This window comes from Urocitellus parryii, chromosome X (assembly GCF_045843805.1).
Source record: "Urocitellus parryii isolate mUroPar1 chromosome X, mUroPar1.hap1, whole genome shotgun sequence".
Lineage (NCBI taxonomy): Eukaryota > Metazoa > Chordata > Mammalia > Rodentia > Sciuridae > Urocitellus > Urocitellus parryii.
In genome coordinates this window covers 14,684,239-14,702,741 of record NC_135547.1, presented here as the reverse complement: position 1 = coordinate 14,702,741, position 18,503 = coordinate 14,684,239, and the positions used below count along the sequence as shown (strand labels likewise).

At 35.8% G+C, this 18,503-nt stretch overlaps 1 protein-coding gene across 1 annotated transcript in view; it reads left to right on the top strand.

The window, feature by feature from the left end:
* Positions 1-7,147: 7,147 nt before the first annotated feature.
* Positions 7,148-18,503, top strand: part of LOC113185180 (putative MAGE domain-containing protein MAGEA13P) — a 121,135-nt gene continuing 109,779 nt past the window's right edge. Inside the window, exons 1-2 of the mRNA XM_026392198.2 lie at positions 7,148-7,167; positions 12,192-12,432. Of these exons, the coding sequence (XP_026247983.2) occupies positions 7,148-7,167; positions 12,192-12,432 (261 nt within the window). The remainder of the gene's footprint in view (positions 7,168-12,191; positions 12,433-18,503) is intronic.

Genomic DNA, 18,503 nt, shown 5'->3' with positions numbered 1-18,503 from the left:
TAAATTAACTGAGTTTCCAGTAGGTGTTTTGATCACACATTATCAATATGCAATCACTCGAGTGGGGAAAATAAAATGCATTTTTATTGTTTCTTTGCCTATATTTGGGAAACAAGAATCATTCACTTATTGGATAGACTGTATTAGGGATGATTAATCCACAATTGAGTATGCTATAGTTGGCTTCTTGAAACTGTATTATGAGACAGAAGGGATGGGAGAGAAGCACTTAACACACCTAGCCCCTCTTCCTTGAAAGGCTAAGGGTTGGAATAATTCTATTTGATGGGTTAAGTATTGACCTATAAAAGTAGAGAAAATAGGCCAGGGAAGAACAGGTAAGCTTGGTGGAAAGAAGTTGAAGTGTGGTTGCTTCAGAGTTATAAAACTCCTAGACCTGATCAAAGAGAGGAAGGCCAAAGGGGTCCTTTCATGTGCCAGAAAAGGAAGTTTCAGAGCATTCTCGTGAAATATAAGCAATGATCTTGCTTAACTGTTAACTGGGTTTCCTGGAGGCTTTTTCTGTCCTTTTATTCCAACATCAGCAGTTTAATCAGTTTCATGAAAAGAAAGAAGGGCTTGTTAAAACTCCTGCTTGGACTTTTCTCTTTTTTTTCCTCTTTCTTGCACACTGTTCAAAATCAACCAATAAATGAAAAACGTACATGACAATGTTTCAACTCGTTAATGTGAAGGGAAATGGGAGGCCTACTGAATAACAAATAAGTAACCAATCTTTAATATAACTGCTAATTGATGACATTAAACAGCAGTTCAAATGATGGGCCTTTCATGGTGCTATATTTAGTAGAATTGAGATTCATCCATAAAAACTTTATGTATTAGAGGAGATGGAAAAATTGGGCTTTAGATGAATGAAAACCAGGTTTTTAAAATGAAGAGAAAATACATGCAAATGCTTAGGAAAATGATACGGCTAAAGTCTCAGCTATAATCTTTCTATTTCCCTTGTTTCTCTGAGTTTTCAGTTTAGAGTATCTAACACTCAATATATTGAACAGAATTACATTAGATTAGTAGACAAAAATGACTGATGATGTGTTGGTCTTCATGGCATGGGGTAATAGAAGAGGGAAGAAAATGAATCTCCTCTCTATTTTGGTTGCTAAATTTCACTGTAAGCAAGACTAGTAAGCATGTTTAAGGGCAGTATTTTTAGAAATACTCTGAATGACTCCTTTGTCAAAAGACCAAACACTTTTTAAGATATGAATCTCTGCATGGCCTTTTGTTTTGAGATGGATTCCATGTGAAAAATGTGATCTGTGGAGACAAACTTCTTGGGTTCATATCACAAGTCTGATTTCTCAACTTGATCTCTCACTGCCCCAGTTTGTTCATTTTTTTCTTCTTTTTACTGTTGTAAGGATTTAATGGTCAGTTAGGTTATTCACAAAAATGGAAACTCCATGAGGACATAAACTGTGCATTATTCATAATTGCATGTCTGGTTGTACCTAGTGCCAGACACATCATAAAAACATGATAAATAAATGTGAATGAATGAGCCCCATTCCACCCCCATTTTAAATTACATGGAATAATTCACATCAAAGATGGTACAGGCTGTTAATGAATTCTTACAGAGAGCAACCAATATAGTCAAACAACAAAATCCCATGTAGGGAAAGACTCCTTCTGTCTCTGTGCCTCTGTAATACAAATACTTGAATGACAACACCTAACCACTAGAGGGCAGAGATAGCAACCTGGCTCTGTGACAGCATACCAGTTGGGAGAAATGGAGGACATATGGTTTTGGTTTTAATCTTTTGATGTTCTTTCTTTAAATTATTCTGTCATATCAGTGATACACAGTAACATCTCCAAAAGGTAACAAGTCTCTAGAAAGATTCTTTCAAGATACCAAGAGTTAATCTATGTTTGTTTAAGATTACTGGATATAGCAGAAGTATTCACTGACAGTATTTAATTTACTCTTTTAAAAAAATTAATGCAATAGCAGTAACTTTGGTCCTCATTGATTTGATTAAAATATACCCATAAATGTATTTATACCAGTCCAGACCCTTGTACTTTTGGATCTCTTTCTTGGAGATACTCTGAATGACTTCCAAAATGAATCCTCTGGAGGAATACAAATATAAATAAAAGATTCATAGTTTATCAGTACTCAAAGAAACAACAAATTAAAAGGAGAAAGGGTAAGTGTGAGATGGCAGTGAATTCTGATTGTATAAAACTATAGCAAACTCCTTATCTGAAAGGGAGCTGAGATAAGCAGTATCCTACAGCTTCTGCACACTGGATGGGCAAGAGAACTCTCCCCTGTGTAGTTATCACACCCAGTCAGCTCTTTGCCTTTGAAGATTACTATGGTGATAACGTGGATTTTTCTCTCTTCTAAGCAGAGGTCTAGAAGGGTTTCCTTTTACAGTATGCTTTCAATCTCTGTGACAAAATATTTTAGTCTTTATATTATATTGATCTTTCTATAATTTATTAACAAAGAGTGATTAATTTTCTTATTATGAAATTAACCCCACTTAGTTGAGAAACTAAAAATTGCAGTGGATGAAAAGGTGTTAGAGTCGGGAAGATGTAGAAACAGAATCTATGTTGGTCACATAGGACCTTTGACAAATTCCTGTGTCATTGTGTACCTCAGTTTCTTCAGCCAAAAACTAAGAAATGATGATACAACTTTAAAGTGTTTTTTTTTAAGGGTCAAATCCTCCTCCTCATTTATTTCCAACTTATATAAAGAAGAGTCAGAGATGAAGATTTCAGATCACTTTGAGCTTTAGAAATGTGGATGTTTAGATTCTTTTATTACTTGCTAGTCAATACAATTAATCATATTTCACTACATACTTGAGACTTTTACAAAATAATAAAGAAATAACTGAGTATTGTTATTTCATTTCAGAAAAAGAGAAATACTCTTACCATAAAAAGACATTTGCCAAGATGATGAAATGTTCTTTTTGAGTGCAATATAAGTAATATGCTCAAGTAGCTTTCAGTGAGTAGAAAATCGAGCTGTGTCACTTGGTTTAAAGAATTATAGCTATTTTATTTTAGATTAGAAGTGTGGTGGCTAGAACTTTTTTCCTGTCTTTCAAAGCTATGAAGTCTAAGGGAATAGGAATGACTAAGCTCATTTAGATAGGCCCACAGATGCCTGTCAATCAGTGACCCAAGCCTTCCTGCAGAACCAATAAAATTGGAGAAACTGACCTCTTTCACTTTAGGCTGCCTCAAGTACCAGAGGCAAATACGAAACTATTAAATGTTCAAGTGAGATTAGGCCAAATTCGGAAAAAGACGAAAGCTGAAGCTTAAAAAAAATGACTAGAACCACCATCCCCATATCAAAGCATGGCTAATGTAAATAAATTAATTTTAGTGGTTTTATTGAGAGATAATTCTCATATCAAAAATTCAATATAAAGCAGGGAATTCAATGGGCTTAGAATTCAATGTCCAAGTATAATCACAGTGTTATGTAACCATCACCATTATCTAGTCTTAGAAATTTTTCCCATCCCAAAGAGAAACCCTGTACTCATTAAGCCAGTCCCTAGACATCACTTATCTGCTTTCTGTCTCTATGGATGGGCCAATTCTGGATATTCCATATACATAGAACCATACAATATGTTGCCTTTTGTGTATAGTTCCATCTAATTAGTGCAATATTTTCAGGTTTCATCCATTTCAAAACATCAGTGCATTACTCCAAGTAATATTCCAAGTAATATTCAATTGGACAGATACATTGTTTTATTTATTAATTTGTATCATTATGGACATATGTATTATTTGTAGTTTTAAATATTTTTTCCTAATTGTCAATGGACCTTGATTTATTTGTATGTGGTGGTGAGAATTGAACCCAGTGCCTCACATATGCTAGGCAAGTACTCTACCACTGAGCCATAATCCCAGCCCACTGTTTCTACTTTTAAGGTATTAAGAATACTGCTGCTATAATAATTCATGTACAGATTTTTGTGTGGCTATATGTTTTCATTTCCCTCTGATATTTACCCAGAAGTGAAATTTCTGGGTTATAAAATAATTATTGAATTGTGGGAGTCTTTAATACAGTCTGAAACTAAGTATTTTACAAATTATATGATATGCAAATATTTTAACCCATTCTGTGAGTTATTTTTTCACTTTCTAGGAGATATGTTTTGAAACATTATTTAAAATATTTTGATGAAGTCCAATTATCTTTTTTTATGGCCTGTGCTTTGGTGTCACATCCTAGGTGAGGTGGTTGCCTATGATGTACTCCTATGTTTTTCTATTTTTTTCTTTCTTTTTCTGGTATCAGGAGTTAAACACACTGAGCACATCCTGAGCCATTTTGAAAAATATTTTATTTAGAGACAGGGTCTTTCTAAGTTGCTTATGGCCTCACTAAGGTGCTAAGGCTAGTTATATTTCATTTTATTTTTTAAATTTGTTCTAATTAGTTATATAAGACAGCAGAATGCATTTTGACACATTGTATACAAATGGAGCACAACTGTCTCATTCCTCCGGCTGTACATGGTGCAGAGTCACAACAGGTTGTGTAATCATTCATGTATATAGAGTAATAATGTCCATCTCATTCCACCACCTTTCCCACCCCCACATCCCCTCCCTTCCCCTCACTCCTCTCTGCCAATCCAAAGTTCCTCCATTCTTCCCTACCCCTCCCCATTATGAATCAACATCTACTTGTCACAGAAAACATTAGGCCATTGGTATGGGGGGGGGTTGGCTTATTTTGCTTACTATGATACTCTCCAGCTCCATCCATTTACCAGCAAATGCCATAATTCCATTCTTCTTTAAGGCTGAGTAATATTCCATTGTGTATATATACCACATTTTCTTCATCCATTCATCTGTTGAAGGGCATCTAAGTTGGTTGCATAGTTTAGCTATTGTGAATTGAGCTGCTATAAACATTGAAGTGGCTGTGTCAATGTAAGTCCCTTGTGTATAAATTGAGGAGTAGGATATCTGGGTCAAATAGTTGTTTCATTTCAAGTTTTCTGAGGAGTCTCCATATTGCTTCCCATAGTGGTTGCACCAATTTGCAGTGCCACCAGCAATGCATGAGTGTACCTTTATCCCTGCATCTTGGACAACACGTATTGCTTGTATTCTTGATGATTGCCATTCTGAATGGAGTAAGATGAAATCTTAGAATAGTTTTGATTTGTATTTCTCTAATTGCTAGAGATTTTGAGTATTTTTCCATATATTTGTTGGCCAATCATATTTCTTCTTCTGTGAAGTATCTATTCAATTCCTTAGCCCATTTATTGATTGGGTTATTTGGGGTTTTTTGGTGTTAAGAGTTTTGAGTTCTTTATATATCCTGGAGATTAATGCTCTAAGGTGTGTGTGGTAAATTTTATCCTATTCTGTAGGTTCACTCTTCACATTGTTGATTGTTTCCTTTGCTAAGAAGAAGCTTTTCAGTTTGAATCCATCTCATTTATTGATTCTTGATTTCACTTCTTGCACTTTAGGAGTCTTATTAAGGAAATCAGGTCCTAAGTTGACATGATGTAGATTTGGGCCTGCTTTTAAAAGAAATAGGTGCAGAGTCTCTAGACTAATTCCTAGGTCCTTGATCCACTTTGAGTTGAGTTTTGGGCAGGCTGTGAAATAGGGGTTTAATTTCATTTTGCTGCATATGGATTTCCAGTTTTCCCAGCACCATTTGTTGAAGAGGCTATCTTTTCTCCAATGTATGTTTTTGGTACCTTTGTGTAGTATGAAATAACTGTATTTTATTGGTTTTGTCTCTGTGCTGAGGCTGATTTTGAACTCATGATCCTCCTGCCTCAGCCTCCCAAGTCACTGGGATTACAGGTGTGCATGACCACACCAGGCCTGTTTTTTTTCCTAATAACTATACAATTTTAGTTCTTGTTATGGTTTGGATATATGAAGTGTCCCCTGAGGACTCATGTGTTGAGACTTGATCAACAATGCAGCGATGTTCAGAAGGGAACTTTTGGTAAATAATTGTATCATGAGTGCTCTGACCTCATCAGTAGATTAATTTACTTATAGGTTAATAATTTGAATGGACTACTGGGAGGTTCTGGAAACCATAGGCAGTAGACATGTTTGGAGGAAGTAGGTCATTGGGGGACATACCCCTAGGGATTATATCTTTTCATCAATCCCTTTCTCTCTATGTCCTTGCTTCTTAAGTGCCAAGGCTGAGAAACTTTCCTTCACCACACCCTTTCACCATGATGGTGTACCTTATCTCAGGCCCAAAGTAATGGAGCCCACTAACCATGAACTGAAACCTCTGAAATTTTGAGCTAAAATAATTATCTCCTCCTTTAAGTTGTTTATGTCAGGTATTTAGGTCATAGTGATTAAAAGTTGATTCATACACTATTGTGTTTAGGTAATCTATTTTGAATTAATTTTTGTATATGGTGTAATGTAGGTGTCCAGCTTCATGCTTCTACATGTGGGTATCCAGCACAAATTGTTGAAAAGACTATTTTTTCCCATTGCCTTGTGTTGGGACCTTTATTAGTCCAATTTGTTATAAATAAGTGGATTTATGTCTAGACCATCAATTCTATTGTCTTGATGTATATGTCTGACACTAGGCAAATACAACACTATCCTTAATTACTAAGACTCTCTGATTTTTCAAGATTACTTTGCCTATTCTGGGTATCTTGAATTTCGACGGGAATTTTAGGTTCAATTTGTTCATCTTGCAAAAAACAAAAACAAAACAAAGCCCCAGCAGAGATGGCACTGAATTTGAAGATAAATTTTTGCAGTATTGCTATCTTAATAATATTAAGATTTCTAATCCATTAGTACAAACTGTCTTTTATTTGCTTATCTCTCTTTAAGTTCTTTCAATAAATAATTTTGTGGAAGAAAAATTTTGTGGGATGTTTTCTGGTACTCATCCATCTCCTTTAATACTGTAACACCTCTTCCAGGCATCCTTAATGGCCTCATTCCTTGGACTTTTCATGGATAATATAATAGACTGGTGTTCAAACAGATCTGAGTTTAATACTAACTGTTTTGTTTAAGGTCTGTGGGATCATTTGAAAATCAATTCATTTTTCTGTGCCCCAATGCCCTCTTCTTTAAAATGGACAAAATGTCTGCTTCAGGATTACGGTAAGGAATCAATAAGTACTGGAAAGTGTCTGCCTGGTTTCTGGTATATGGCCGTCATTCAATAATAACTACTCACCTTCTCACCCTTTGTTCATATCAAAATAAATCTTTCCTTAAGATGAGTGTCAGTAGCTCATGGGAAAAGCACACTATATTGTATATTACCTTTCTATAATAATAGTCATTTCAAGAATAACTTAGGGGAGATTTTTAAGTCATGTGCTTTTCAAATTACACACTACAGGCCACTCCCATACAATTATATTAAACATTTACTACATGTATGATCATGTGAGAAGCTACAGTTTATGTAAGGTATAAAGAACTCTTTGCCTAGAGATTCATATTGTAGGTAGGGAAAAAAATAGAAAGAAAATAATGAAAAATTGTCATAAAATGTCATAAAAAATTGTGGCTATTCCTGGCACATGCTGTGGGTTTGTCAGACTTTAAATACGGTTATTCTACACTCAACAATAGCCCCCTTTCATTATTTTCTCAAAAGGATTATATGAAATAACTGGCATGAAGTTACAGAGGTAGAAAAGGTCAAATGTGGATTGGTTTGATACAAGCTGTTTTAGTCAGCTTTTTCATCATTGTGACCAAAATACCTGACAAGAACAATGTAGAGGAGGAAACATTTATTTGTTGCTCATGGTTTCAGAGGAGTCAGTTCATGGATGACTGCCTTACTCTGCGCCCAAGGTGAGGCAGAACACCATGGCAGAAAGATGTGGAGGATGAAAGCAGCTCCGGACATAGCAAACAGGAAGCAGTGAGAACTCCTCTCTCCAGGATCAAAGCATAAACACAAAGGCACATCCCCAGTGACCTGCCTCCTTTATCTGTAACACAGTGTTTGCATATTCTTACTATATATTGAATATCTGATTTAAAATTTTAAATATCTGTAGATCAAGACTTGCTTGGTAGCCTTATTTTCATAAAAAATATAAAAACTTCATGTTTTTCTTTATTTTTTTTTGAGATTCACTGTGGTGTATGCATCTAGGTACATAGGAAAGTTATGTTTACCCCACTGTCTTTTCTTTTCTCATTCTCCCTTCTCTCCACTCTCCCTCTTGCTCCCTTCTCAGTTTTAAATAGTTCCTCATCTACTCTCATCATTTTTTCAAGTTTCCACATATGAGACAAAACACGTGATTCTTGTCTTTTTGTGTCTGATTTATTTCACTCAGCATGATGTCCTCCAGTTTCATCCGCTTTCCTACAAATGGAAAGATTTCAGTTTTCTTTATAGCTGAATAACACTCCATTGAATACATATACCATATTTTCTCTATTTCTCTGTTGACAGACACCTGGGCTGTTTCCATATCTTAGCTGTTGTGAATAGTGCTACAATAAATGTAGGTATGCAAGTGTCTCTTTTGTATGCTGACTTTCTTTGGGGTAAGCACCCAGGAGTGGTATAGCTAGATCATAGGCAATTCTAATTTTAGGTTATTGAAGAGCCTCCATATGGTTTTCTAAGATGGCTGAACTATTTACATTCCCACCAACAGTGTATAAGTGTTTGCTTTCTCCACATCCTCACCAGCTTTTGTTATTTTTATAATAGCTTTTCTAAATGTGGTGAGATGGAATCTCAATGTAGTTTTGATTTGCTTTTCCATGATGGTTAAAAATATTGAGCATTTTTCATATATTTTTTGTACTTCTTTTTAGAAGTGTCCATTTTTAGATTGGATTACTTGTTTTTGCTAAGTTTTTTAGTTTTTATATATTCTGGATATTAATACTATGTCAGAAAATTGGCTGGCAAAGATTTTCTCCAGTTTCGTAGGTTATATCTTCACTCTATTGATTATTTCCTTTGTTGTGCAGAAATGTTTTAACTTGATACAAACCCATTTATCAATTCTTTTTTCCTTGAACATTTTTACTTGTTCTTTTTAGATATACATAAAAGGAGAGTATTTTGGCATATTATACATACATAGAGTATAACTTATTCTAATTAGGATCCCAGTCTTGTAGTTGTACATGATGTAGAGTTTCATTGGTCATGTACTCATATATGAACATAGGAGAGTTTTGTCTGATTCATTCTAATGTCTTTCCTATTCCCAGCCCCTCTATTCCCTTCATTCCCCTTTCTCTGATTCACTGAACTTCTGTTCTTACCTCCTCCCCACCTGTTGTGTGTTAGCATCCACATATCAGAAAGAACATTTGCCCTTTGGTTTTGAGGATTGGCTTATTTCTCTTAGCATGATACTCTCCAGATCCCTCCATTTATCAGCAAAAGTCATAATTTTTTATGGCTGAGTAATGTTCCATTGTATATACATACCACATTCAGCTACTGAAGGGCATTTAAATTGGTTTCATAGTTTAGCTATTGTGAATTGACCTGCTATAAACACTGATGTGGCTGCATCACTGTAGTATGCTGATTTTAACTTGTTTGGGTATATACCAAGGAGTGGGATAACTGGGTCAAATGGTGGCTTCATTCCAAGTTTTCCAAAGAATCTCCATACTGCTTTCCAGATTGGTTGCAACAATTTGCAGTCCCACCAGCAATGTATGAGTGTGCCTTTTACTCTACATCCTTGCCAACATTTATTGTTACTTGTATTCTTGGTTTTATTTATTTATTTACTTATTTATTTGGTACCTGAGATTGAACCCAGCGGTGCTTAACCACTGAACCATGTCCCCATGTTATTTTTATAATAGCTTTTCTAAATGGTTATTTAGGGTCTTGCTGAATTGCTAAGTGTCTTGATAAGTTACTGAGGCTGACTTTGAACTTGTGATCGTTCTGTGTCAGTCTCCCAAGCTGCTGGGATTACAAGCATAAGCCATGGTACCTGGCTATTACTTGTATTCTTGGTTTTTTCCCCACTCTGACTGGTGTGAGATAAAATCTCAGTGTAGTTTTAATTTGCATTTCTCTAATTGCCACAGATATTGAACATTGTTTTCATGTATTTATTGACCATTCATATTTCTTCTGTGAAGTGCCTGTTCAGTTCCTTTTCCCATTTATTAATTGGGTTATTATTATTTTTTTGGTGTTAAACTTTTGAGTTCTTTGTATATCCTGGAGATTAATGCTCTATCTAAGGTGCAGGTTCCAAAGATTTTCTCCCATTCTGTAGGCTCTCTCTTCACGGTCTTGATTGTTTCCTTTGGTGTGCAAAAACTTTTAAATTTGAAGCCATCCAATTTATCAATTCTTGTTTTTGTTTCCTGACTTATTGGAGGCCTTATTCAGGAAAAATTTTCTTTGCTAATATCTTGAACTTTTCTCCTAAGTTTTCTTCTATTATTGTAAAAATTTCAGGTCTTATATTAAGGTCCTTGATCAAGTTTTAGTTGCAATTTGTACAAAGTGAGAGATAGCATTCGAATTTTAATCTTCTACATATAGATATCCAGTTTTGCCAGCACCATTTGTTGAAGAGGCTGTCCTTTTACCAATGTGTGTTTTGGGCAACTTTGTAGAAAATCAAGTGGCTCAAGATGCATAAGTTTATTTTGAATCCTCTATACTGTTTCATTGGCCTTTGTGTCTATTTTTATGCCAATACCATGCTTGTTTTGTTATTATGGCTCTGTAGCATGTTTTGAAATCAAGTATTGTGAAGCCTGAAGTCTTTATTCTTAAGTCTCTTAATCTGAGGCCTTGGGCAGAGGTATTCTTCAGGTCCCTCTGCCATGGCTTTACCATTGGTAAATATGGGAAAAAGTGTGTGTGTGTGTGTGTGTGGTGCTGGGGATTGAACCCAGGGCCTTGTGCATGTGAGACACCCACTCTACCAACTGAGCTATTTCCCCAGCCCCAAGGGGAAAATCTTAATGAAAAAATTTTCCCCTCTGTCTTGGTCCATAATCACTACTTTTCTATTCTGACCCATCCTTGACCACCTTCTTAAATCTTAGGGTCCATAAAACCGTAGGAGCCTTTTGTTGTGGCTGAGATGACTCCTAATTCTGCCCAATAAACCTATCCCTTGACTGGTGCACCATTCTGTGGGGGAAAGTAGAACAAGGTGAGTTAGTGCTTTCTTGGGATTTAGCCTCTTAATTATACGATTGCAGTGAGTGAGTGAGTAAAAGCTTAACTCTTTAACTTTGGGTTTGTTGCTTTAATCAACGATTGTAATACCTGGCAGTTCAGCAATCTCTCCAAGCTCAGTTGAGCTTCTGACAGTATGCACGAATGAATAACTTGCTCTGGCTAAATATACAAAAGAGAAACTTTCTTGGAAAGATAAAAGAAAATGTAGAGAATTGATGGGAAAGTTAAAGAACCAAACATCAGAAAAGACAGAGTACAGAGAATTCTACAGAGTCCAATATAGTTAATATTTCAGAGATAATTTTCTGGATGAATCAGGTCCAACTCTTATGTTTAGTACTTATTTACCCTGATTCTGAATGAAAATTCCAGACAAAGGGAGTTTGGTTCAATTAAAACTATATTTTCCTGTTGGGTACTTTATTGGATGGCCCACAAAGATGTATGCAATGGGAGTTGGGTGGGTTCCCCCAAACAATATTTGCTACTTGAAGAGCATGGATGAATTTTGGTGGGGAAAAAGAACAGGTATATTTTAGGGAACCTAAAATTGTATATCAGAACCAGTATAGATTCCAGTTTCCCAGGACTATGGGGTTCATCCAAAACATTAGGGAGTAGAAAGGAAATACTAGAGGCTGACTCTATGGACATCTTAAAACTCAGACTAAGGAGTTTGTTCTTTATCTTGTAACCATAGGAAGTCACTAAAATATCTTGTCAATGAGGCAACATGATAAAGGTATAATTTTAGAAAGATTGACCTGATAACATAAGGAGGAGTTGGGGGAAAAGGGCGAGAAAGGTAGGAGGTTACTGTAAGAGTATAAGCATGAGACCCTAGAGGAGAAGATGGTGGGCCAGAGGGAGGCAGCATTCTGTGTTGCTCCATGACCCAAATCTCACCTAGTCAGAATACTGCATCTCAGAGAGTGTAAGAGGACCCCTACACAGTTGATTTCTGCAGCCATGCACAGCTTGTGAGCACCTTAGCAGAACCACCTATCAGCACCTCTGCAGAACTCCAGACTGCATTCCACTCCCACACAGATCACTCAGCTGCTACTACCCACAGCACAACACCATCACCCGGCTCCCCTGACCTCACCAGACACCCTGGCGCTGGAAGTAGACTCTCTCCATCTTCGACTACCTTTCTCGCCATATTCAGTGGGGGCAGCTCCCAGATCGGATCTCCATCTGTCCAGGTACAGGTTTTCAACTCCCTCTCTCCCAAGTGGCAATAACTCAATATAGTAACCACCCAACACAAAAACAGCTCTCAGTTGGACAGGTGTGCAGTGCGACCAGGGCACCACAGAGAAGTAATTAACAAAGTAATTAACAAAAGTTAAATAACAAAAATAATCAAATATGGCTGGGAATACAAACCATGTCTCAATAATAACCCTGAATGTTAATGGCTTAAACTCACCAATAAAGACATAGGATAGCAGATTGGATTATAAAAAGACCCATCAATATGCTGCCTCCAGGACACTCACCTGATAGGAAAAGACGTATACAGACTGAAGGTGAAAGGTTGGGAAAAATCATACCACTCACACGGACTTCGGAAGCAAGCAGGGGTCTCCATACTCATATCAAACAAAGTAGACTTCAAGCCAAAATTAATCAAAAGGGATAAAGATGGACATTACACACTGCTCAAGGAAACCATACACCAACAAGACATAACAATCATAAATATATATGCCCCAAACCATGGTGCACCTATGTTCATCAAACAAATTCTTCTCAAGTTCAAGAGTCAAATTGACCACAACACAATAGTCTTGGGTGACTTTAACACACCTCTCTCACCACTGGATAGATCTTCCAAACAAAAGTTTAATAAAGAAACTATAGAACTCAATAATACAATCAATAACAGACTTAACTGACATATATAGAATATTTCAACCTGCATTAAGTGGATACACTTTCTTCTCAGCAGCACATGGATTCTTCTCTAAAATAGACCATATACTATGCTACAAAGCATCTCTTAGCAAATACAAAAAAGTAGAGATACTACCATGCATTTTATAAGATCAAAATGGATTGAAATTGGAAATCACTGACAAAAATAAAGAATAAAAATTACTCCATCACCTGGAGACTAAACAACATGCTATTGAGTGAACGGTCACAGAAGACATCAAGGAGGAGTTTAAAAAATTCTTAGAGGTAAATGAGAACATAGACACAATATATTGAAATCTCTGGGACACCATGAAAGTAGTACTAAGAGGAAAGTTCATTGCATGAAATTCATTCCTTAAAACAAGAAAAGTCAACAAATAAATGACCTCACATTACATCTCAAAGCCCTAGAAAAAGAAGAACAAATCAACAGTAAAAGCAGTAGAAGGCAAGAAATAATTAAAATCAGAGCTGGAATCAATGAAATTGAAACAAAAGAGACAATTGAAAAAATTGACAAAACAAAAAGTGGGTTCTTTGAAAAAATAAATAAAATTGACAGACCCTAAGCCATGCTAATGAAGAGAAGGAAGAGAGAACTCAGATTACCAGCATACATGATGAAAAAGGCAATATCACAACAGACACTACAGAAATACAGAGGATAATTAGAAATTTTGAAGCCATATACTCCAATAAAATAGAAGACATTGAAGGCATTGATAAATTCCTTAAGTCATATGATGTACCCAGATTGAACCAGGAAGATATACACAATTTAAACAGACCAATATCAAATGATTAAATACAAGATGCCATCAGAATCTTACCAACCAAGAAAAGCCCATGTCTGTATGAATACAAAGTCAAGTTCTATAAGACCTTTAAAGAAGAACTAATACCAATACTCTTCAATTTATTTCAGGAAATAGAAAAAGAGGCAGCACTTCCAAACTCATTCTATGAGGCCAATATCACCCTAATTCCAAAACCAGGCAAAGATACATCAAAGAAAGAAAACTTTAGACCAAAATCTCTAATGAACATAGATGCAAAAATTCTCAATAAAATTCTGGCAAATTAAATACAAATCATATCAAAAACATTGTGCACCATAATCAAGTGGGATTCATCCCAGGGATGCAAGGTTGGTTCAACATACGGAAATCAATGAATGTAATTCATCACATCAATAGACTTAAAGATAAAATTCCTATGATCATCTCAATAGATGTATAAAAAAACATTTGACAGAATACATCACCCTTTATGTCCAAAACACTAGAAAAACTAGGGATAACAGGAATGTATCTCAACATCATGAAGGCAACCTATGCTAAGCCCCAGGCCAACATCATGCTAAATGGAGAAAAATTGAAGGCATTCTTTCTAAAAGCTGGAACAAGACAGGGATGCCCTCTTTCACCACTTCTATTTAATAAAATCATGGCATCTGCAGGTAAATGGATGGCTTTGGAGAAGATAATGCTAAGTGAAGTTAGCCAATCCCCCCTCCAATACAAATGCTGAATGTTTTCTCTGATATAAGGAGGCTGACTCATAGTGGGGTAGGGTGAGGGAGCATGGGAGGAATAGACGGACTCTAGATAGGGCAGAGGGGTAGATCAAGGAGGGGAAGGGAGGGGCCAGGGGGTAGAAAGGGTGATAGAATGTGATGTACATCATTATCCAAAGTACATGTATGAAGATACAAATTGGTGTGAACATACTTTATATACAACAAGAAATATGAAATATTGTGCTGTATATGTGTAATAAGAATTGTAATGCATTCCACTGTCATTTATTTTTTTAAAAATCAATTAAAAATAAAAAACAAAAATCACCTTATTTTCTTTTTGGATACTGGGGATTGAACTCACGGGCACTTGACCCCCAAGCCACCTCCCCAGCCCTATTTTGTATTTTATTTAGAGACAGGTTCTCACTGAGTTGCTTAGTGCCTCGCTTTTATTGTTGTTGTTGAGGCTGACTTTGAACTCTTCATCCTCCTGCCTCAGCTTCCAAAGCCACTGGGATTACAGATGTGTGCCACTGTGCTCAGCTAAATATCACCCCATTTTCTTATAAGCAAATAATAATGAAGCTTCAATAGCAAAATTTATTTGTTTTTAAATGCATTTACTTAAATAAGCTACAACCTTTTTTGTTGTTGTTGTTCATCCCTTTCTGGGCAGATGAGTTTGAGGAAAAAAATCAAGCAAAGCAAGTATGAGAAAAAGGAGAAAAGTAGGCAAATAAAAGAAGAATGGCATAAAGAAGGTCAAAGGCCAAATACTTATAATACATTAGCATCAGTGATATTGTATGAGATGAGTCTGTCAGGCCTTGGGACCTGCTTAAGGATTTTATTGTTCCTTTTTCTCCAAAATTTTCTGATGAAGAAACTAAAACATTGCCAAGTCAGGGTAAAAACCACACCAATATGAGAAGCTCTCCCATATCTGCTTGGGGTTTCAGCTACATCTTCTCAGTTCTTTCAAAGTTAGCCCACGGAAACCTCCAACTGTTAGTTGGAACATCTATTCAGTTTATAATGTATTTAGTTGAATTTGTTATGGGGTAATTCTGCATGTGAAAGAAGAGCCTTGGAAATAATTTTTAAATTATTATTGCAAAAAGTTTATTTCAGAGTATCTAATATCTTTAAATAAATAAAATAATAAGAAAACATTTTAAAAAGAGTATAAGCATGAGATTAGCTACCTGAAAGATTTCAAATGGAAAGATATTGCTAGATATTACAAGGTTAGATTTGCATTGCTGAATGGTTAGATAAGTGGTGGGGGAGGCAAAGATGAAGCCTGACCAAGAGACAGATTGGAAAGTGAATTGGAACATGCTGCTTTTGGAGAGAAGAGGGAATTAATTCCTCTATCATAAAATGAAGACGTTAGATTAGATTTCTAAGGTGATTTCTAGCTCTCATTTCCCTTGATTATGGGAGGGAGTTATGTGGTTCTCTTTTTAATTATTTTAAATTGTTGATTGACACATAACATTTGTATGTGTGTGTATACACACACACATGTATACATGCAAGTTAAAATGTGATCTTTTGATTCATGCACATATTGAGTAGTGATCATCTCAGGGTAACGAGCATATAACTCTATCAGGAATAATTGAGATACATAAAATAACAATTAATAGATAAAATTGGATGAATATAGATTTATGCATAAACCTATGAATCCATCACTGCAATTAAGGTAAATAAAACCCATTGCCTCCCCCCAAATCCTCATTTTACAAATTTATTTTTTTAGTTAAATTTTTCTTATTAAATTTTTGTTCCAAAAACATGTACTATGAGACCTAAAAATCTCTTAACAATTTTTAAATACTTAAAACTGTATTGTTGGGGCTGGGGCTGTAGCTCAGTGGCAGAGTGCTTGCCTAGCACATGTGAGGCCATGGGTTAGATCCTTAACACTGCATAAAAATAAACAAGATAAAGGCATACTATCCATCTATAAAAAAAATTAAAAAAACAAAAACAAAAATTGTATTGTTAACCACAGGCACTGTATTGTTCTGTAGATCTATTGAAGTTACCCATTATGCATACTGATATTCCATACTCTTTGAGCAAAAACTCCCAATTTTCCCAGGCCCTGGAAACCATCTATTCTCTCTGATTCTGAGTTGAACTGTTTGGATACTTCATATATGTGAAATCATGCAGCATTTGTCCTTTAGTGACTGTTTCATTTAGTGAAAATTATTCCTAAGTTTCACCCAAGTTGTTATATATGGCAAGATTAATTTTAAGATTGAATAATATTGTCCATGGTGAGAATACACCATTGTTTCTATGGATGTTTGGATTGTTTCCATATCTTAGTATTGTGAATAGTGCTACAATGACTATGGATGAAGATATGTATTTGAGATCCTGATTTCAGTCTTTTTGATATGTGCTTAGATATGGAATTTCTAGATCACAAAATAATGATCTTTTTGAGAAACCTTCATACTATTTTACACAGTAGCCATACTATTTTAAACTCACACAAATATTGCACATGGGTTGCAATTTCTCCATATCCTTGCCAACAGTTTTTGTTATTTTGATAATAGTTATTCTAATAGGTGTGAGGTGCTATCTCAGGGTGGTTTTGATTTGCATTTTGGATGATGAATAAGGTTAACCACGTTTTGGCCCCTTCCATTTTTCTCCTATAAATGTCTATTCATGCCCTTTGCATTTTGAATTGAGTTACTTGCTTTTGATATTGAGTTGTATCTTATACCTTATAGTTCTACCTTACATATTTTAGATGTTAACTCCTTATCTGATATGTAGTTTGCAAGTATTTTCTACCTTTTTGTAAGTGGCCTTTTCAATTTGTTGATTATTTCCTTTGTGTTGCAGAAGCTATTTAGTTGAAGTCGGTCTCACTCACCTGTTTTTCCTTTGGTTGCCTGTTCTTTTGATATTATATCCATGTATTCTGGTTTACTGCTGTTGGCACAGCTTTAAGAAATTTGTATAAGTTACATAACTCTGAGAATTCTCTCAGGAGGGAAGAATAGTAGTGGAGCATGGATTCACCTTTCTGGCCTTTGGTGTATTGTCCTAAAGAAAATGTCTGGATGGCTCGTTGCAGCCAGCATGGCTCTGAAGATTGTGAGAATGTGCATAACTCTCTCAGAAGGGAGAGAGAGGAGTGGAATGTGCATACTACATAAAAGATACAAAAATCTCCCAGAATGTATAACAGGCTGATTGGTGCATGTCTTCCCTTGTCAAAGTCAGTATATAAAGACTGGCAAAGGTGATATCAAATATGCAGATACCAAAGTGTGTGTGTGTGTTGTATAATGATTTGGGGGAGCTACTTCCAATGATTTACTCTTTCACTTCTCCCTTAGACAAAACTGAGCATTTTTTAAAAATGAGCTTATTGATTGGAAGAATCAATTTAAAAATGTAAACATTTGGAACTGGAATCGTAGCTCAGTGGTAGAGTGCTTGCCTAGCATGTGTGAGGCACTGGGTTCGATTGTCAGCACCACATAAAAATAAATTAAATAAAGGTCCATTGACAAATAAAAAATATTTTAAAAATATAAAGATAGAAATGGGATCAGTCACACATTATTTCTACCTCTCATCCCTATTACTTGGCTGTAATATTGAACACTGTCATGGGTTAAGCAGGAAGGTTGCTTATGGTAGACAATGTTAATGCCCCTATTAGACCACTGGATTATATTCAACGAGTACCCTGATAGCCCCCCCTCCTTTTTATTCGTCCCTGGGGAACCTGGAGGAGAGAGTTGGATTTCAAGACATCATCCACCCATTAGCATTGAACCAAATTCC